This window comes from Mixia osmundae (assembly GCF_000708205.1).
Source record: "Mixia osmundae IAM 14324 unplaced genomic scaffold scaffold_1, whole genome shotgun sequence".
NCBI classification, from domain to species: domain Eukaryota; kingdom Fungi; phylum Basidiomycota; class Mixiomycetes; order Mixiales; family Mixiaceae; genus Mixia; species Mixia osmundae.
The window spans coordinates 27359-46285 of NW_014575563.1; the positions used below are offsets into that span (position 1 = coordinate 27359).

The 18927-nt window shown below is 55.2% G+C and overlaps 11 protein-coding genes across 11 annotated transcripts in view; 6 read left to right on the top strand and 5 right to left on the bottom strand.

The window, feature by feature from the left end:
* Positions 1-71: 71 nt before the first annotated feature.
* On the top strand, positions 72-1861 carry L969DRAFT_14026 (uncharacterized protein; the record flags this gene model as incomplete). Its single annotated transcript, XM_014714858.1, has 3 exons — positions 72-1435; positions 1490-1659; positions 1719-1861. The coding sequence occupies 3 exons, from the start codon at positions 72-74 to the stop codon at positions 1859-1861; spliced, it is 1677 nt and encodes a 558-aa protein (XP_014570344.1).
* Positions 1566-4305, bottom strand: L969DRAFT_83640 (uncharacterized protein). Its single transcript, XM_014714976.1, has 8 exons — positions 3886-4305; positions 3656-3838; positions 2918-3602; positions 2716-2864; positions 2513-2663; positions 2289-2465; positions 2179-2234; positions 1566-2123 (listed from the first exon to the last, which is right to left on the bottom strand). The coding sequence occupies exons 1-8, from the start codon at positions 4273-4275 to the stop codon at positions 1908-1910; spliced, it is 2007 nt and encodes a 668-aa protein (XP_014570462.1). The 5' UTR covers positions 4276-4305; the 3' UTR covers positions 1566-1907.
* Positions 4306-4395: 90 nt separating this feature from the next.
* Positions 4396-6778, top strand: L969DRAFT_91285 (uncharacterized protein; the record flags this gene model as incomplete). Its single annotated transcript, XM_014714977.1, has 6 exons — positions 4396-4398; positions 4459-4539; positions 4596-4711; positions 4770-6090; positions 6140-6412; positions 6461-6778. The coding sequence occupies 6 exons, from the start codon at positions 4396-4398 to the stop codon at positions 6776-6778; spliced, it is 2112 nt and encodes a 703-aa protein (XP_014570463.1).
* Positions 6779-6855: 77 nt separating this feature from the next.
* Positions 6856-9200, bottom strand: L969DRAFT_43494 (uncharacterized protein; the record flags this gene model as incomplete). Its single annotated transcript, XM_014714978.1, has 3 exons — positions 6856-6953; positions 7002-8261; positions 8321-9200. 3 exons carry the CDS (start codon positions 9198-9200, stop codon positions 6856-6858), a joined length of 2238 nt encoding a protein of 745 aa, XP_014570464.1.
* Positions 9201-9541: 341 nt separating this feature from the next.
* On the top strand, positions 9542-10318 carry L969DRAFT_55795 (uncharacterized protein; the record flags this gene model as incomplete). Its single annotated transcript, XM_014714979.1, has 2 exons — positions 9542-10070; positions 10123-10318. The coding sequence occupies 2 exons, from the start codon at positions 9542-9544 to the stop codon at positions 10212-10214; spliced, it is 621 nt and encodes a 206-aa protein (XP_014570465.1). The 3' UTR covers positions 10215-10318.
* L969DRAFT_91288 (uncharacterized protein) lies at positions 10244-11582 on the bottom strand (the record flags this gene model as incomplete). The annotated part of the gene is made up of 6 exons (XM_014714980.1): positions 10244-10487; positions 10540-10645; positions 10700-10751; positions 10803-10925; positions 10975-11091; positions 11145-11582. 6 exons carry the CDS (start codon positions 11580-11582, stop codon positions 10244-10246), a joined length of 1080 nt encoding a protein of 359 aa, XP_014570466.1.
* Positions 11583-11756: 174 nt separating this feature from the next.
* On the bottom strand, positions 11757-13903 carry L969DRAFT_55797 (uncharacterized protein). Its single transcript, XM_014714981.1, has 5 exons — positions 13811-13903; positions 13448-13532; positions 13066-13389; positions 12538-13010; positions 11757-12485 (listed from the first exon to the last, which is right to left on the bottom strand). The coding sequence occupies exons 1-5, from the start codon at positions 13862-13864 to the stop codon at positions 11838-11840; spliced, it is 1584 nt and encodes a 527-aa protein (XP_014570467.1). The 5' UTR covers positions 13865-13903; the 3' UTR covers positions 11757-11837.
* A 521-nt stretch (positions 13904-14424) lies between these two features.
* Positions 14425-15705, top strand: L969DRAFT_91290 (glycosyltransferase family 8 protein; the record flags this gene model as incomplete). Its single annotated transcript, XM_014714982.1, has 3 exons — positions 14425-14928; positions 14980-15122; positions 15174-15705. The coding sequence occupies 3 exons, from the start codon at positions 14425-14427 to the stop codon at positions 15703-15705; spliced, it is 1179 nt and encodes a 392-aa protein (XP_014570468.1).
* A 29-nt stretch (positions 15706-15734) lies between these two features.
* Positions 15735-17225, bottom strand: L969DRAFT_91291 (uncharacterized protein; the record flags this gene model as incomplete). Its single annotated transcript, XM_014714983.1, has 6 exons — positions 15735-15873; positions 15929-16004; positions 16060-16394; positions 16443-16662; positions 16715-16816; positions 16865-17225. 6 exons carry the CDS (start codon positions 17223-17225, stop codon positions 15735-15737), a joined length of 1233 nt encoding a protein of 410 aa, XP_014570469.1.
* Positions 17226-17744: 519 nt separating this feature from the next.
* Positions 17745-18250, top strand: L969DRAFT_83648 (uncharacterized protein). Its single transcript, XM_014714984.1, has 5 exons — positions 17745-17797; positions 17860-17945; positions 18003-18065; positions 18120-18157; positions 18205-18250. Exons 1-5 carry the CDS (start codon positions 17785-17787, stop codon positions 18224-18226), a joined length of 222 nt encoding a protein of 73 aa, XP_014570470.1. The 5' UTR covers positions 17745-17784; the 3' UTR covers positions 18227-18250.
* A 281-nt stretch (positions 18251-18531) lies between these two features.
* L969DRAFT_106962 (uncharacterized protein) overlaps positions 18532-18927 on the top strand; it is a 1397-nt gene continuing 1001 nt past the window's right edge. The window contains exons 1-3 of the mRNA XM_014714985.1: positions 18532-18540; positions 18678-18729; positions 18809-18914. Of these exons, the coding sequence (XP_014570471.1) occupies positions 18702-18729; positions 18809-18914 (134 nt within the window). The 5' untranslated portion in view covers positions 18532-18540; positions 18678-18701. The remainder of the gene's footprint in view (positions 18541-18677; positions 18730-18808; positions 18915-18927) is intronic.

The window sequence follows — 18927 nt, forward strand, 5'->3', positions numbered from 1 at the left end:
AAATATTGACGCGCGCTCGCTGCTTGGCCAGCGGCTCGACTCCACGCCTCACGACTAGCATGCTGGCATAGATGCAAGACTCGTTCGCAGATGGACGAGCCGATCCCGAGCAAGACGATGGTGACGGCGACGAGAGTGCCGCGCAGCAGAGACCGGGAAGGCTGCGCTCCGCCACGCTTTCGTCACTCTCGTTCGACTTTGCGTCCAACCTGCTTCCACTCCCGCTTTCGGAAGATGAGACGAACAACCGTCGCACAGTGCCAGAGAGACCGCTCGGCTTGGTCAACGGCATCGCGCTCGTCGTCGGTCTTCAGATTGGCTCCGGCATCTTCTCCACGCCCGGTACGATCACTGCAGACACAGGCTCAGTCGGTGCCTCACTCCTCGTCTGGCTCGGCTCCGGTTTGCTCGCATGGACGGGTGCTGCTTCCTTCGCCGAGCTGGGCTCTGCCATCCCGCTCAACGGCGGCGCACAAGCCTATCTCAATTACAGCTTCGGCAGCGTCATGAGCTTTGAATTCAGTTGGACGGCCATCATGGCCCTCAAGCCTGGCTCCGCTGCCATCATTGCCATCATCTTTGGCGAGTACGTTTGCAGGATCATCTTCAACACCGCCGTCACGGTAGAAGGCGACATACTCCAAGACGTGCCAGTCCTCGCCATCAAAGGCGTCGCCATTGCTTCCGTTGCCGGCGTCAGCTTGCTCAATGCTCTGAGCACACACATCGGCACACGAGCTCAGATTGTGCTGACATCCTCAAAACTTCTTGCCCTTGTTGCAATCGCCGTCATGGGCTTTGTGCAGCTGGGCCTCGGCCGACAATCGCCTAGTTTGCAGCAAGACATCTTCCGAGGCTCATCTCACTCTCCGGGCAAGTATGCTCTCGCGCTCTATTCGAGTTTGTGGTCCTATGACGGTTGGGATCAGACGAATTATATCGCTGGAGAGATGGAAGACACCGCCCGTGACCTGCCTCGAGTCATACATATTTCCATGTCGACCGTCATCTCACTGTTCCTAGTCGCCAACATATGTTACTTCATTGTGCTGCCGCAGGATATAGTCGCACATTCCAATACAGTTGCGCTCGATTTCGGCCGCGCGCTTTTCGGGCCCGTCGGCGGCCTAGCTTTTGCGGCCATTGTAGCCGTGTCATGCTTTGGCGCGCTCAACAGCTCGCTTTACACCAGCGCACGACTGATATATGCCGCCGGCAAGGAAGGCTATTTGCCAAAGTATTTTGCTCGCCTGCACCCAAAGAGAGAGACGCCGGTCAACTCGATTATATTACAGTCAGCCTTGACCGTCGTCATGATACTCATAGGTAACTTCAGGTCACTCGTCTCCTTCTACGGAGTCTGCTCCTGGTTCTGGTATCTCGCCACCGTCACAGGCCTCCTCTACCTCCGTGTACGTGAGCCCGAGCTGCAAAGGTATGCAATGCTTCCTCGCTGGCGTCTGCAGACGGTGGCTGACCGACGACAAAGACCTTATCGAACTTGGCTGCCCACGCCCATCATTTTCAGCATTGTTGCCATCTTCCTGATGATCATGCCTTGCTTCAGCGCGCCTCTCGAAGCTTTAGCTGCATTCGGCTTCATCGCGCTGGGTCTGCCCGTTTACTACCTGACAAAGGGCGCCGAGCGGTCGAGCTTTTGTGAGTACTCGAGACTCGACACGTTTGATTTCTTCTTACTACCGGCCGCTGGGACCCAGCGTATTCCTCGCTCGTGACGCCTTTTGCGAGCAAAGCACCGCAAGAAGACACTAGCTTGAGGGATGAGCGATTGGAGATGAGATCCGGTCTCAATGTCGAGCGCATGCCATTGAGCAGGATATCGGAGGCGACAGAGGAATGATCAGTCTGTTGTTTTGACCAAAAGAGATGCTCCAAGAACACAGCGGTCAGACTTCGAAGTTGCTATCTCCCTTTTCGACCTTTGGCTTGCCCATATTCAACTTTGAGCTCTTTTTCGGGGCGTTTGATGCCGGGACGACTGGCCCCTTGCCCACGTTGGCAGCCGCGATGCGAGCTCGTGTGGACAAGATCTTGTCTTGACGTCTCGCCTCTTGCACGCGCAAGATGTTCTTCTGGCCAAGCGGTGGCCTGCGCTCCCATATCTGTCGTTACGCAAGCACCATAAGCGGGGGGATGCAGGAGCAGCTTGAAGCTTACTTGGATATAGGTTTCTCCGAGAAACACTAGTTGTTGATTGATCTCTTCGACTAGTACTGTTGTATGCGGAACGGATTAGCTTCTGATTCGTGCGATGTGTGCAGACTAACGATCTTGAATCTGGAACCAGCGACCCTCGCCACCTTTCGCCGTTTCTGGCTGGGTATGCACGTTGACGGTCCAGGTGGTGTTCTCTCTCGCTGTGCCGGCTGTCGAAGCATGAGTGACATTTGCTACAAGGTCATAGACTGTCGAAAAATCGTCTTGCATTGCTTCCGAGTCGATGTCTGCCTGAAGGGGTAAGCATTGGCTTTGTGCAAGAAGCCCGACTAGCATTCTTCCATGTCCACACCTTTGAGAGGGTAATTGACAATGGTCGGATTCTTTTCTTCTACAAAGTTGTTGCTCGTGAATCGCTTGAAATGCATAATCAGAAACGGTGGCAGTCGATTCAGCTTGTACCGCCGCAACCTTCCAGCAGATTCCTGTGCACGAGATCAGTCGAGAGTCCGCAGCGGGCCTGCACTTGGGACGGACCACAGTCGTATTGCCATCATATTTTGCGAGAATGTCTGCGATTGGCACTTGCGGAATGATATTCTTCTCATTCACTGCATCTTGGAAAAGAGGGGGTGCTGGTAAGTCGATGACAAGGAATAAAAAGGGTGACTTGGTGCCATGGATATCTAGAGGGCCGAAAGATGTGAAATGCTACCTGACGAACAGACTGCGAGCGTACCTCTCGCGAGATCGAATTGCGGCTTTTCGGAACCCTCTTCGGTCATGACGAGCACTGCTTGATCTTCGAGTCTGACCTCGCCTTGGAAGGCTTCGTAGATGATGCTACTGCTTCGTTTACGACTGCCGCCTAGATCTCTATGAAGCGAATTGAGGAGCCAACTGAGGAATTCGAGGGGATCGCCAGGTTCGGTTGTACTGAACTTGCCGCCTGACGCAAGGGTGACTTCCTGGAGAAAGTCGTGGGGCGAGACCTGGGCTTTGAACATCTTTGGGTTCCAGACTTTGCGGCAGAGTGTGCCAAAACGCTGAACGAGCTCGGAACGCTGGTCACGTTCAAAGACAGACGGCCCGGGATCTGTTGAGGGTGGCATAGGCGAGTCTCGTGCGGGTGGGACAGTGGAGATCTGGCCTTGGGCGGCAGGTTGCGAATTGAGGATGAAGTAGTCGCGTAGAGGGACGACGTGCATGAGCGCTTGTAAGACGACATTCATATGAGAATTGGCCTTGATGTTGTTGAGACCGACGAAGCCTGGCAGATAGGCTCGACCGGCAAGGTCATAGGACGGCAAAAGCGCATTGTCGAGTCTGGTCAGGACAGAGGTGGTGAAGACAGGTTGAAGCAAGTAGCGTATATCATTGAGAGACGGATCGTGTACCTGATAGTTGTCCGGTAGAACGTAGACCTATCGGAGCAGTGTGAGCCAATGGACAGGCGCGGAGGAGTAAGGCGACCTACTCTGAGGGAGTCAAGGCTGATATAGACGTGATGGTCCTCGCCGATGCTGTGTGCATAGGCCTGGCTCTTTTCACCACGACCCTGGAAGTATCGTCCGCAGACGAGGCAAGCGTAGACGTTGATGGTGCTCAATGAGACCGAGCAGAGCCGCTCAAAGTCAAAGTCGAGTACGGCGCGGTTGACCTGTATATGGATGAGTGTCTGTCCACGAGGGCGCAAGAGGGACTGACAGTGTCCAGATAGAGGTCCGATGCAGCTCCATTGCTGCGTGACTGCCGCTTGCCGTTGGTCGTCGGTGCAGCAAGGCCCTGACGGTGGGATTGTCTGGCAGCGCTCTCTTCTGCCTCGAGGCGGTCGAGCTCGTCTATACGGGCAGAGATGAGCATGTCTTCTGCCTTGGCGTCATCTTGCTCTCCGTCCGCGCCCCGAGCCAAAGCTGATGGGCTGTCAGCCTCCTGGCCTATGTTTGCCCGCCCGGCACTGCCGTCTTGCTCTTTTTCATCTGCACTTGCTGCATCTTGCATCAGGTCTGCTGCTCTCAGTCGCTTGGCAGGCCGAGGCAGGTCGATCGGAGAGGATGCTTGCCCATTCGTGGCTCGGCTGACCGCTGGAGCGTCCATGGAAGCCGGCCACGAGCTCGACGGCAGGCGTTCGCCTTTTTATTGAGTCATCACGTTACGCGTGCGCGGCGGCGAATCGACCGTTCGACTCGGCTTTCGGAGCACTCAGCAAGGACAGCCATGGTCAGTCGAGGTGCCCCAAAGCGACTCATCGGGAGGCTGATAGACATGTGCTATCGGTAGCTCGTTCGCATTCGCTGTCGAAGAGGCAACTTTCGCTTCCAGATCGAACCAACCGACGACATCTCTGTCCTCTCGGCTCAGGCAAGCTTTGCTGCCTCCTCAACGCGAGTACAAGCTCACTGCGAGGCTTGTCCCAGATCCTGAACGTCTGTCCAGATGCTCAGCCAGAAACGATCGCGCTGAGTACCAAGCCAAGAGGAGATGAGAACTTGCTGTCCACTCTCCAAGGCTCACTCGCTTCACTCGGCATAGGGTCAGTCAGTCAGCTCCGCGCTATGGGGCTCCGCCCTGATGGAGCATTGCACCCACAGCCATGGCGACTTGCTCTTTGTGAGCTACACGGTTCAGGCGGAGAGAGATGATCGATCTGCCCTAATTAGCAATGGCTCCTCGACCACTTTTCACGGAGAGCCCACAAGCACGGCGACTACCATCTCTTCCGTAGTCAAGCCAGATCACACGGCGAGACCCTGGGAGGCTGTCCAAGAGGATCCTGTGGATAGGTTCTGGCAGGCTCGCGATGGCAAGATCAGCCGGCCAAGAGATCAGCGCATGTGCAAACATGGTGACAAGAGCATGTGCGACTACTGCATGCCTCTGGAACCTTACGATGCAAAATTTCACGAGCAGAAGCAGATCAAGCATCTCTCCTTCCAAGCCTATCTCCGCTCACTCGACACCAGTGCAGCCAACAAACAACGGCTCCTGCACTCCTCTTGGATACCGCCCCTTGATGAGCCAGACTACAAGGTCGCCGTGCCCTGCCCATCCGGCTCACATGCCTCGTGGCCAAACGGCATCTGCACAAAGTGTCAGCCTTCAGCTATTACGCTCCAGCTCCAGAACTTCCGCATGGTAGACCACGTCGAATTTGCCTCGCCTCAAATCGTAGAAAACGTTCTGGCCTTCTGGCGCAAGACGACACTCCAGCGGTTTGGCTATCTCATTGGTCACTATGAGCCGTACGACAGCGTACCCATGGGCGTCAAAGCCGTCGTCGAAGCAGTACACGAGCCAGCTCAGGAAGGAGATTCCGATGGCGTGCGATTGGGCATGCCTTGGCAAGATGAGGCTCGTATACAGCGTATCGCCTCGCAGATTCCAACAGGCTCGCCCGATAGCCGGCTCACAATCGTTGGCATGATCTTCACCGACTTGACACCGCCCGACGACGAAGACGCCAAGCGTCAGGCCAAAGTCGTTAGCAAGCGTCACGCGAAATCTTACTTCATGTCCTGTCTTGAGACCATCTTTGCTGCTCAGCAGCAACAGCTCCGTCCAAATCCGTCGAAATACTCTCGCACGGGCAGATACTCGAGCAGATTCGTCACTTGCATCCTGACCGGCAACACGCAGGGCGAGATTGAAGTGACGGCCTATCAAGCAAGCAATCAGGCGGTGGCCATGGTGGATGCAGACATCATCGAGCCCAGTGTAGAACCCGCTGTCGTACGTATCAAGGAAGAAGACGCGCCGTCGTCTGTGATCCCTGGCGCGGAGCAGACCAAAGCAACGCAACCTAATACGAGGCGTTACGTACCAGACGTCTTCTATCGATACAAGAACCGATATGGCATCGACGTCAAAGAGAGCGCCAAGCCCTGCTTTCCGACAGATTACTTACTGGTCTCTGTGCGTAGCCTAGACTTTCTACTTGCTCTCCCGCTTACCTCAAAGATAGCTAACCAACGGCTTTCCCTCTGGAGATGCACGACCGCTATTTCAGATGCCCTTCGGCGGTAGCTTTCCCATTGAGAGCCGACAAGGCCTCGAAGACCAGACCAGTGATTTGCTCTTTGCCCGCCTTGAACCGATACTGGCTGCATTGCCCGAGCGCATCTCATCTCATGGCAAGGGAAAGGCACCAGATGCAGCATCATTACAGCGACTATGCGATTTCCTGCGCGACTGGCACCTGCTATGTTTCATCGATTCCATGAGCATCTTGGACGAGGTTCATAATCCCTTATGCTTCTCCGATATGAACTGACATGCATCGCAGGCTACTTTTGATCTTCTTTGCAAGCTCGCCGGCGTCAGCGATGAGACAAGTCGTCTGCAGTATATACAAGCTCTGCTCGCCTCGGACAGTTGGCAGACACTGTCAGCAATCGCTCGAGAGCACGCAGCTCCTACTTCCGCAAATGCCGTGATGGATGACAGTTTTGCCGAAATACCTGATGTTGGTGTGCCACCGAACGCCTTGCAAGACACCGCTGGCGTTGACGACGTTCCTGGCGTCAAGATATGCCCACACTGCACCTATGAAAACTCAGCAAGTGCGATAGACTGCGAGATATGCTCCCTGCCGCTCGCATAGATCATCGATCGTGCTCAATGTGTATTGCAATGCAGTACTAGTCTGACATGGGTTGATCCAGCGGGTGCAGATAGCACCTATTTGCGTTTGTTCGCGAGATGCTTGCGAACGACGGGACTCGATTGCAGCCAAGCCGGATCAGTACCTTCGGGTAATGCGTGCTGATACGCGTGATCTAGAGGAGCTGTTAGTACCTATTGGAGTATCGAGCACTTGTGCTTACGATGTGTGTCTGTAGGGCACAGACCAAGTGATCGGCTCATCGATGGATGAGCAGGGCTTGAGAAAAGATCGCCGCCGTCTCGATTGAGTGCATGATGATAGCCGAGCGGGCCCGCTGGCGACGACTTTGCTTCCGGATGATAGAAGCCCCGAAATGGCGTTGGTATCGAGGCATGACCAGTTTGAGCGAGATAGAAGGACGGCAGCTTTCTGCCGATCGTTGCTGGGGCTGCCATTGGCAGATGCGGCGTGTTGAGCACGCTATAAGACGAGGATGACGAAGGACCTGGAGGTCGCATGCTGTTGTGACTGCCAAAAGCCGGCGGAGTGGACGAGACTCCCTTCTCAGCTCGATGCATCTCGATGATAGGCGAGGTCAGCAGGGGCGGAAAGGTCATAGCATCATCATCACCCGACAAGTCACCCGCGATTGCGGGCTGGGCTGAGACTGCCCGTCTACGCCTGGATAGCATGCTGGGTCCAGCTAGCATGGCATTGCTGTTGACAGGACTGGTCATTGATTCGCTGTCACTATGACTGCCGCGACTGAACACTTCCGGTGAAGATTGCTCGATACGTAGTGTGGAGGCAGCAAAAGGTACACGCGAATCATACGACATATGTCGCGTTCTCTTGTAAAATGGCTGCTCTTGTGTGTTGACCTGCAAGGTATCGAGGAGCATGCTACGCTTACGCCCTCCAGATGATGGTATGTGCCTCGGGGGTTGGGAAGATCGTGTCTGCTTGGTCATCGATTCTCTGTCCGGATCCTCAAAATCCTCGTCAGACTGTACATTGCCAGGCGCAGGAGACGATGAGGCAGACGTGGCAAGAGCAAGTAGAATCGAGGCTGCTTCGGCAGAGCCAGGCTGGGGCCCGGTGGAAGCTGGTTCAGGTTCCTGGAGCTCGATGTACCTGCGAGGCTCGAGTGCGCTGTCGGAGAGTGCGCGAGTGATTGGCATCGAGCCAAAGACATCCACGTGATTAGTCGGCGGTCCATCAGATCGACTGGATGACATGTAGTCATTCGACTGCCTCACGCTGGGAAGTGGTCGCGAAATTTCTGTGTTGCCGGGACTCTCGCGACGGGATTTGACAGCAGCTTTCTCTCGTTTCGGCGTGCCTCGCGGGACCAGCCCGGCGGCAGCCATGGCTTCCCGATCTTTCGCACGCTGCGCTTCGCGGTTTTTTCGCGCCCAACGTCGCTTAGACTCGAGCGTGCGCTGCCTCCTCTCCTCGTCATCTTTCGGTCTATTAGCATCTGTCAGATTAGACCTGTGTAAGCCAAAGAGGCTCCAATGAAGGGAGACTGAAGCTCACCGTTATCCCAGCGGGTCTTCCGAGGCTGTTGACTGAGCGGAATTTTGTGCTTGTCGTTGAGATGCCGTCGCCAGATGCTACGAGCATGCTTTCCGTTGTACTCCTTGCCGCAATAGCTGCATATGAAGACGCGTTCGTTGGTCTCCGGATCGTAAGGGATAGACCCGTCTGGGCGGGCACCATCTGTATCCTCTTCGTCCGAGTCCTGTATGTTGTTTGGCACGTCATGATAGCGCGCCGGTTTTTCGCGTTCTGAATCTTTCGATCTAGCTCGGACGGCTTTGCGCGTGCCATTTGAAGCTGCCAATGAAGACTGTCGTGAGGCCGGCTGAGAGAGAACATATGCGCGGCTGAGCTGGCTGTCGGACGGAGCTGCCTGATCATACGAACTGCCAGCCGAGAGGCTTTCGTCTCCGTCAAAGGCATACACTACACCCTGAGTGGCAGCTGATGCGCTTGTCCAGCGCACCGGAACTGAGCGCAGATCCTGTGCGCCATTGAGTGGCTGCTGTGGCGAGGCAGCGCTGCCGCGGATGAGCTCGCTTCGCTTGACAGGACTGCCGCCTTGCAGAGGGTCTGAGACGCGATTGAGCGATTCCTTCGAACCACTGGAAGCGAGTGCGCTGATGAGAGCAGGATGTATGAATGCACTCGATTCCGAATCATGCATGCCTTGCGCAGCTTCGCTATTGCCTGCGAGGTCAGGGGCATATGATGTCGGAACGGGCAGCATGTGAGGCGTTGACAGTGCTTGCAACATCGTATCGGGCAAATCCGTGCTAGCGTAGGTGCTCTCATATTCGCTTCGATCGTGCAGCCTGTGCATCGAGTTCTCCGGAGACTTGCCTGGCTGGCGTTCCACGCTGCTGGCGTGCTGCATCGTTGTGTGAGTCCTTGGTGAGGTTACGAGGCCGGCGCCAGGCTTTTGACGCCGCTACCTGACAGGGAGCAGCTCTCGGCTGAGGCAGAGATGCTTCAGTATCTCTGGCGCCGCGTCTGATTGCTGGCCGACTGGACTGCTGCTCGTTGGTCAAACAGACAAAGCTCCCGGATCACGTGGATGCGTCGCGACCACGCGTCCTGATACTTTTGACATGGTTCACGCTGAAGAAACGCCCCTCAAATCTCGAATCTTAGGATGCGCCTTGGGCAGCAATGCACTGACATGAACCCCGATCTGTCGGTGTGCTTCACATCGACTATATCAACGGGACAGCAAGAATGTGGTGCAACAACTGCTTTTGCCTGTTTCCTTTGCGCTCGGGCTCGATCTGCCTCGCCATACTCATCTTGATTGAGGCGGTACTCGGCGCAATCTTTCTGCTCAAGTATGGCGACTTCTACTTTAGCCGATATCCAGAGCCGCTCGTGTTTGCGTGCACATCGTTCGCCAGCGCAGCTATGGCTTCACTAATGACCCTTGGCTTCGCCCAGTCCTCTTGGATGCTGACGCGATTGGCATTCTATCTGTGGCCAGCGTCAATTTTGCTAAGCGCGATACGAGCCATCTTGGTGATCTTCCTGCTCAACAGCAACGTCGCTGTTATCACCTGGGAATGCGTTAACGACGGCGTCCTGTGGCCGAACGCGACAATTTCGTCGAACAGCACCGCAACGATCGCAGTACTCAATATGACAGCCGTCGCGCTTTTGCCGACGACAAAGCTGCCAAGTCAGCTATGTGCATCGCCGCACAAAGTGTACATCGGCATGTTCCTCGGGCTGCTCGCGGATCTTGCGCTCCAAATTTGTAAGATCTTCGGCTCTATCGAGCTATCATTCGTAGTGACAGACGCTCTCAGACGCATACTTTTTGACCTGGCAATTTTTGGGTGACATCAAGCGCTACTTCGCAATCGCTTCGGGCTTCCCAGGAGCTTTTCAGAGCTTCTGATCGTTCGTTCAGCTGTAGAGCGTATGGCATTATTCGGTCTCGCTGTCGATGTCATGATACTTGTTGTCATTGACTGAGGTCTCCTCGCGGTTGGTGTCCTGGCGCTCCCAATTAGCTGCTCGGCGAGCGAGGTCGCGGTTAGCCGATAGGTTGTGCAAGGTAATCATCTGATTGCAGCCAGATGTGGGGCATTCTTTTGGTCGTCCTCGATGATCGCTTTGAGTAAGGTACTCTCGAATGCCCTTCTGATCATAAGAGTGGCCGCACTTGTCTCTGCATTGGCAAAAAATCAGTGTTGCACTCAATACAAAGGCGCAAGACGCACGATGTGACGGGATCGAGTAGGGGTCTCAGCGTTATCGGACAAACAAAGTTTTGCTTGGAAGCGCCCAGCTCGACGTCACTGTCACTGTCGTCTTCGTCGCCAGTCTCTGCAGTAAGGAGCTTCAGTCTGCAATCAAAACGGACCGTGGACAGTCACTGACCGGGCGGGAGATACTGTTTGAGATTAGGCATCGCCTCTTCGTGTAGGCGTTCCTTGGCGTGCCGCGTTAGTACTGGCAATGTGGCGTCGAAGAGAGCGCTTACCCACACATTCTTGCGAAAGTTTTGCCAGTGTTGAGCTTCTAGGTATCTTCGGCGGGGCGTCTTAGCGTCGTATGCGGCCGACGAAATTGAGATCATAGCCTCATACTTCGCCCCGGGTTTGATCTGCATGATCTTTCAGCAGTGGTCTCGCGCCTGGCGCTCTTCGACGAACGACCGGTCGACCACTATCAAGCTCCTGCGACACTGCCTTGACTGCATCCCGTTGGAATCGAAGCTGCATCGTCGCATCGACGAACTTCCTGATCTGCCGATCTGCCCGTTGAATCTCCTGGACCCTTGCTCAGCCGACGGTCTATCACCAGGGTGGTCGTGCAGCCTTACCGCGTCAACTGTGGCTGCAGTAGCCTCTTTGCGCTCTTCGACGTCGCTCGATAAGTCATTCGTGGTCGTCGGCCCGTGGGCTTCGCAGAGGGTCGCAACGGCATCCACGTAGCGTTCCGTGACAGAATTGGCGGTGCTGTCGAGGCGATGATAGGCTGCTATCAATGCTTGTAGCTTGATGCCTGCAACACGCCTGTCCAGAGGTCTGTCCAACCATTCTGGATCGATCTTGCCAGCGATCGCATCCTCATTGATTTCCTCGTCTAGCTCTTGGCCCCGGGATTGCTGGTCATGAGGCAAGGGCCCATCCTGCTCCTCTTCGTCGGGCACGATTCGTCGTCCACTGGTAGTCTTGCGTGCCTTGCTAGCTGATGGCCCCGTCGACGGACCCGCCGCACCAGCTTCTAAGGATTCACTCCGTCTTGTGAGCCGTGGCATTTTTGCTCAGATTTGTGCGCCGTCCGTCCGCCGTGCCAAGTAATAAATCGCGTCGACGCGACGCATCGCACTCCTCGGACGTTGGCCAACATGTAAGTTGGATGAGCGACTGAGAGATCACTACTAGCTCTTACCAAGGCTTACGTAGGTTACAATGATCGTAGAACTTCTCTGGAGACGTGTAAATGATTTCATAGATCAGACAATAAGTGCTATACGCGAGACGCAATACGTCGCGCGATGGGCAACCACAGATTATGCGGTCAGAGAGGTGAGGCCGTTGACAGCGTTGCTGGGCACGGGCTTGCCATTGAGATTGGGTGCGAAGCGGTACGCCTCCGAAGCGGGCTTATATGCGACAGGCTTCTGAGGCTTCTCGCCGATGGCCTTTGCGATGCGATTGCTGAGATCCTGGTCGACGGCGGCAAAGACCGACAGCATGCGCTGGCGGATCTCGGGCTTCTTGGCACCGCTCAAGTGTCCTGAGATATTGTCAACAAAGCGATCCTTGGCGGCGTCATCGAACACGCGCTGCCAGAGATCTCGGGGCTGCTCAAAGTCGAGCTCGGTTACCTCTGACAGATCGGCTGCTGCTGCGCCCAGGAAAACCTCGTGGGTGGTCATGGTGTAAGGCCGCTTGACATAAGAGAGCGTCTGGATCGACGATTGATAGTTTGGTCGAGAGCCCTGGTTGTAAAAGGCAGCAGCGCCATCGCGTTGGAAATTTGCGACTTCGCTGACTGGTCGGTTCACCGGCAATTGCTGGTAGTTGACACCAAGTCTGTATCTGTGCGTGTCGGGGTAGGAGAACAGACGAGATTGCAGGACTGGATCGGCGCTCGGCTCAATGCCGGGGATGAGATGACTGGGCGCAAAAGCGACTGACTCAACCTCTTGGAAGTACTGTGGGAGATTGTCAGATCGTGAACCTGGAATATAATGGAGGATGGCGTACGTTTTGGATGTTCTCATTCAGAGTCATCTTGCCTACTTTGCGAAGAGGGTACTCCTTGTGTGACCAAGTCTTGGTCAAGTCGAGGATGTTGTAGCGGAACTTCTCGGCTTGATCGGGTGTCATTGTCTGAACGTACATGGTCCAGGATGGGAAATGGCCGTTCTCAATGGCCTCGAATAGATCCTGGCCGGCATAATCGGGATTGGCGCCGGCAAGCTCGACAGCCTTGGCTTGTGTGAGGAACTTGACACCCTGATCTGAGCGCAAGTGGATTTGCGTGTAGACGAAATCGCCATTTTTATTGACGAACTTGTGAGTATGGCCCGAGTAGCCGTGCATGAAGCGATAGCCGTCGGGCACGCCACGGTCACCAAAGAGGATCATCACCTGATGAATAGCCTCTGGATTTTGTGACAGGTAGTCGTGGAACATATCAGCATCCTTCAAGTGAGACTGCGGGTCTCGCTTTTGGGCTGGATAGGCAAGTTGTGAGATGAGGGCTGTGTGTGTATATACGCGAGGACTTACTGTGGATGAAGTGGGGGAACTTGGCTGGATCACGCAGGAAGAAGATAGGGGTGTTGTTGTAGACGAGGTCCCAGTTGCCTTCCTCTGTTCTGATCTTGACGGAGAAGCCTCGTGGGTCACGCGCAGTGTCTGCTGAACCGGATTCGCCACCGACAGTCGAGAATCGAGCGGTGATCTTGGCGGTGTTGCCTACTTTGGAGAACAGCTTGGCCATGCAGATGTCGGTGATGTCATCAGTGACCTCGAAGGTACCGTGGGCGCCGTGACCCTTGGCATGTACTACACGCTCCGGGATCCTCTCGCGGTCAAAGTGCGCAAGCAGATCTGTGATCAGAAGATGGTTGAGCATGCCTAATTGAAAGCCATGGCAGACTAGACCGACCGATGTGGTGGAAATCCTGAAGGAGCAGAGGTCCATTGCGTCCGACACGCTGGGCCTCGTATGGCTCCGGATAGGGTGCTCCGTTCTGCGTGTGGCAGATAACAGGACACGGGCAGCGATTGGAAGACAGGTAGGTGATACGCCGTGGTCGTGTGGCAAAGGCATTGATAGCCCAGAGAGGAAGAAGCGATCGTATGCGTCGAGCCGGGCGTAAAGAAGGGCAATTCGATGGTTCGATGAGGAGACATTGGCATGAAATGAAAAGAGAAACAAGGCAAGTCAGCGATGTGGCACACAGAGCAAGCGCCCGGTAGCAGTGGGCGATTATGCCCGCTGGACCGAGTGGCAAAGAGTTCGACTTACCGAGGTAGTATAGATAGCTCCATCGGGCTTGTTGAAGACTTGCTGAGACGGCATAGTGGTGTAAAGTATATGTTCCTAGTAGTCCTCTGCTCCGTTCGGATGTGGAGAGCAATGAGGATGGTGTCGCGAATATAAGCTCGAGCCATCTGACGACTTTGATTGGCCAACCGATCGACAGGGTCATCGATGATGCCGATGACCCGCGGAAGCAAGTCCGATCACTATGGCCGAAGCAACGACAAGGCGAGCCGGCAAGCTACGCACGAGACGAATCGCTCTGGCTGTGAGACAGTGCTCTCACAGACCGGCGTGGACACTTTGGCACCGCTGTCATACTGCTCGCAGTCTTATGGTGCTTGTGATCGGCTGAAGCGCGGGGCACTGCACCCGGTCATCAGAAAGAGCTTTCACTGCTGATGCAATCGCTCGACAAGTGACCGATAGCATCTGGGTCAACGAGCTCAGCAAAGGCAGCAGCTTGTAAATCGCGCCCGTCTACGGTATCCGCTAAGCTGCCCTATAGCTTTTTGCAGCACTCGCCGGCGTTTGCGCGGGCTGTGCACGTTCGGTCCTGCTCAGTCAGCCGCACCGTACATCCACGATCCAGCGGCAGTATGCAGCGCGGCTCTCGCCAGCAAAGGTCGTCCATCGATAAACGCGAGAACATCCTGTCCGCCTTCGCGCTGAATTTGCGAGAGGGCGTATCGCTCACGCTATCTGCACTTGCCCTCCCACTTCGTTCACCGCCTGTACATATTGGCAAGATGCCCTACAACAGCTCTGCAAACGTCAGCGAGCCTCGCAAGGTCTTTGCAACGCTCTTGACGAAACGTAGCTATCTGGCCGGCCTTTTCGTCTTGTTGCATAGCATGCACACAGTCGGCACACGCTACCCACTCCTCGTCATGATCACTCGCGATTTTGAGCAGGACATCGAAGCCAACGCCTTTCTGAGTTGGCTCGCAGCCACATACTCTGCCAGTGTGCTCGTTCGCTGCGTCGACCGACTGGATCCTCCTGCCAGACTGGATGGTGCAGCTCCTTCACAGTTTGCTGCTGGTGCGCGCTTTGACGACACATGGACGAAGCTGGCAGCCTTTCGGTTCACAGAGTATGAGGTATGTTTCAGCATCCGCGTATAGCAAGATCCTTTACACACGCACTAACAGAGGGTCATTCTGCTCGATATCGACATGCTACTCAATCGCAATATTGACGATCTCATGGGGATGCAACTCCCCGCCGACCACATTGCAGCCACGCATGCATGCACTTGCAATCCAAGAGAGATATCTACATACCCTGAAGATTGGTCAGACATCACAGAACAGACCTGCGCGTCTTTGCTTACGCTAGCTGACAGGATACCCCAAAATTGCGCATATATGTGCACACAGGCAGCACAGCCACCTCAGATACTGCCAGATTCGCCAGAGACGCATCATTTGCTGAATTCCGGCCTCGTGATCCTTCAGCCATCCTTGTCGGCTTATGAGGATCTCCTGACGGCGCTCAAAACCTCGCAACTCGTGCATTCCTTTAGATTTCCAGATCAAGAACTGCTTGCGCTCGTTTATCGCAACCGCTGGCAGCCCCTCAGCTACCGTTACAACGCATTGAAGACTCTGCGCACGTGTCATGAAGAGCTGTGGCAAGATGAGGAAGTTTGCAATATTCACTACATCCTGGACAAGCCCTGGACGGCCAGGCCCAGGCCCGGCGATAGAGATGAGTACCTTAATGCGATATGGTGGCATCATTGGGACGCGCTGGTCGAACGACATCGCAGTCAGCTTGTGCCAGGCTGGCAAGTTGCTTGCGCGTCAGCAGCGCAAGCGACAGAGGCGCAAGACATCAAGCATCAAGAGAGCACAGAGGCAATCACTGCCCAATAGACAATTGTTGTTTTATCTTTACATGCACATCACGCACGCCAATTGACAAGTACCTGATCTGTCCTGAAGCGCTGCGTGATCGTTGAGTGTTCCAGTCTGGTAGCGAAGCCCATGCGATGACTGAGCAGGCCAGCGTGCGCAATCATGATGCCATTGTCTATGCAGAATCTGGAGGCCTGTCTGTAAGTACGCATGCCGATGATAAACAAGGCGAGATGCAAACTTTTCGTCCGTCGCGAACACACTGCCACCCCGCTCAGAGGCCATGATGCCCATCATCTGTTGTAACCTCTCATTGCCTGCCAGCTGTACATCAGCAGATGGCTCTCTGAGTGATTTGCAGACTACGCTCACAGCCTACTCCACCGACGATAAGGACTTCTCGACTGCCTATATGAGCCATCGCGCGTTCTGTAATTTCGACGAGCATAGCAAAGATAGTCTCTTGCAGCGAGAAACAGAGGTCCTCGGTCGTGAAACCGTCGTCAGTCTCACTATCCTGAGCATCACAATCGTCCTTTGGGTCGTCCTGGGCGAGGTGGAGATCGTCAAGGGAGGCGGGATCAGATGCCAGAGCTGATTGCTTGAAGCGAGGATGGCGCGTCCAGGCTGCCGCACTAGCAAGTATGCCACCCAGCATGACATCCATGCCCTTGGTTGCGTATGGCATCGCCAGAAGCTTCGATCCTCTGGGGGTGGCATCAGCAAAGGTCCAGGAAGCCGCGGAACCGACTTGCTTTCGGGCCGCGAGCTCGATATTGTAACCAGGACTTGGATCGTTTGGGAGACCGACGATGCGCGCGAAGCGATCCAGGCAGTTGCCAACGGCAATGTCGAGCGTCTCGCCGAAAATACGGTAGCGCTGATGCGAGTAGGCGATGATCTGAGTGTTGCCACCAGACACGTACAAAACCACCGGATTGAGGGCGGAGGTGATCGTGCGACCCATCTCAATATCTTTTGAGGCGGATTGATCAGCAGGTGTCTGTCAGCGAGCGCATCCACGCACGACCGACGCAGTGATTGACGCCTATGAGCGGCTTTCCGTACATCGTCGCAAGAATGCGCGCGACAAAGGCGACCGTCTGCAGAGGAGCGCCCATGCCTGGCCCTGTACAGGTGCTGAGAAAGGAGGGCCTTGATCATGCAGAGGGCTTACCCTTTGTGAAGCAAACGCAATCGACCTGGCTCATGTCCAGCTTGGCCGCGAGAAGTGCTTTCTTGGTCACTCGCATGATCCATTGTCGGTGATGTCGAGCGGTATCTCCCGGCTGGAAGCCCGTTCCGGGAGGTGTGATGTATGTATGGCGCACGTTTGAGAGTACCTGGACTTGGGCGTTGGAAGATTTGCAAGCATAAGTGGCCGGTGAAGCTGGTGAGGAGCGCTCGAGGGTAGTCTCGACAGGTGAATGTCGGATGACGCCGATGCCGAGCTTGTTGGCCGATCCTTCCAGTCCGAGTGCTATATAAGCTCGTTCTGGGGCCGCCAATGGATTCTGCAACCGGGTCGCTGCCACCATCTTGGCTGCAGCGTTCGCAGGGCCCGCTGCCGACGCTGCTCGGACGGTCCACGCGCGCTTGGCTTGACAGCTCTCAGTGCAGTACCCATCGATCAAGCCGGTTAAGATCGACCTCGAGCCAGTCTGCGACTGCGCCGGGCTGACTGAGCCGTGCATCACGGACACCTGAGCAGAGGTCGTCCGCCATGTCGGGCCTGCAGATGCCACGACAATCGTCGGCATCATCGACAGCGTCGTCGAGCAGCAACAAGGCCTTGGCAGCTAGTCCCGAGCTCAGGAATGCAGGCTTGTTCGCTCCCATCGGGCCGAAAGCGGCGAAGAAGGAGGCCGTGCCTGCTGCATTGAGTCCTCGTCTACGAGAGCAAGTGCTGCCAAACGTAACGTCGGATGTTCAGCCCGCTGCCTCTCAGCCTGCTGCTATCACGCCCACTCCATCTGAGGCGATCTTGCCGAAGGACACTTTCAAAGGTGTGCAGCAGTGCTAGGTGGTGTCTCTGGATCTCAACAGCAGCCCTGCACAGTCGTCGTGAGGTTCAAGGCGACAGGCAATGCGCCGATCATGAAGCAGAATTGTCAGTACCGAATTCGCCATCGGCATCAGCGACGGTTGACGAGGATAACCTATGGCGAACAGTCTTCAAGATCACAGCCAGCAACCGCTTCCAGACTGTCATCAATTTCCTGCGCAAGGAGCTCAGTTGGAAAGCACAGGATGCGCTGGTAGGCTGGCCCCCAGTGCATGTGCTTCCACGCTGAAAGTAGGCCTCACATGTTCAGTTTCTCTACATCAATGCTTCCTTCAGCCCAAGTCCTGACGATACCGTGATCAGTCTCTATCAGGTAAACCCTGTCGTTCGTGCCGCAGAGATCATCAACATTGAATGAGATTGACAGTGCTTTGCGACCGACAAACAGCTCATTGTCAACTACAGGTCAGCCTCATCTGTGGTCTCAGCTTCATCGTTGACAGGACAAGCAGTACTACCGCAGCATGGGGATGAATATGTACAAGCAAACGTCAGCCCTGTGAGCGTCTGGCCTACCTAGCGATGCCTGCAGATCCACGGCGTCGCAGATTGACACGCCAGAAGAGTTAGCCTCTTGTCTTGCTGCTGCAAAGCCCACTCGATCATCTGTTGGGTCACGGTTCTCAGCAAAATGCATCGCGCACAGAGAATCTTCTCGCGGGAAAGTAGCAAAACTTTTTACAGCCAACTCCGTTTCGGCTTAAATCAGATTTAAATAGTGAAGCGAGCCGGGCGTGGCCACTCACAGCTCGAGACAGAAGAGAGTGAAGAAGCAAAGCGATATAGAGGTGAGCTTGCATGATCCTCAGCAGATCGGTGAGTAGGTGCTGACGTCCGATATCTTTGCTCGCCTCTCCATCACCGATCTTGACTCGCCTCATCGGACCTTGATCTGACACCCAACCAATCTACCCATCGACGCTAGACCTACCCTAAGTCAGACACAAACATGCAAATCTTCGTCAAGACATTGACTGGCAAGACCATCACCCTCGGTGAGCTTACAGCCGAGCGCTTTGGCCGAGCATCGTCGCTGACTCGTCGCTGCTCGCTTAGAGGTCGAATCATCTGATACGATTGACAACGTCAAGGCAAAGATCCAGGATAAGGAGGGCATCCCACCTGACCAACAGCGCCTCATCTTTGCCGGCAAGCAACTCGAGGATGGCCGGACT

Coding starts and splice junctions, on each gene's coding strand:
- L969DRAFT_83640 (XM_014714976.1), bottom strand. CDS start 4,275: ATGGACGCTCCAGCGGTCAGCCGAGCCACGAATGGGCAAGCATCCTCT. Junction 2,865..2,917: donor GCAATTCGATCTCGCGAGAG/GTACGCTCGCAG, acceptor TCGGCCCTCTAG/ATATCCATGGCACCAAGTCA. Junction 2,466..2,512: donor AGGTGTGGACATGGAAGAAT/GCTAGTCGGGCT, acceptor CCCTTCAGGCAG/ACATCGACTCGGAAGCAATG.
- L969DRAFT_55797 (XM_014714981.1), bottom strand. CDS start 13,864: ATGCCGTCTCAGCAAGTCTTCAACAAGCCCGATGGAGCTATCTATACT. Junction 13,390..13,447: donor TCAGGATTTCCACCACATCG/GTCGGTCTAGTC, acceptor TTCTGATCACAG/ATCTGCTTGCGCACTTTGAC. Junction 12,486..12,537: donor TGAATGAGAACATCCAAAAC/GTACGCCATCCT, acceptor AATCTCCCACAG/TACTTCCAAGAGGTTGAGTC.
- L969DRAFT_83648 (XM_014714984.1), top strand. Junction 17,946..18,002: donor GGAAAGCACAGGATGCGCTG/GTAGGCTGGCCC, acceptor TCACATGTTCAG/TTTCTCTACATCAATGCTTC. Junction 18,066..18,119: donor CCGTGATCAGTCTCTATCAG/GTAAACCCTGTC, acceptor TGAGATTGACAG/TGCTTTGCGACCGACAAACA.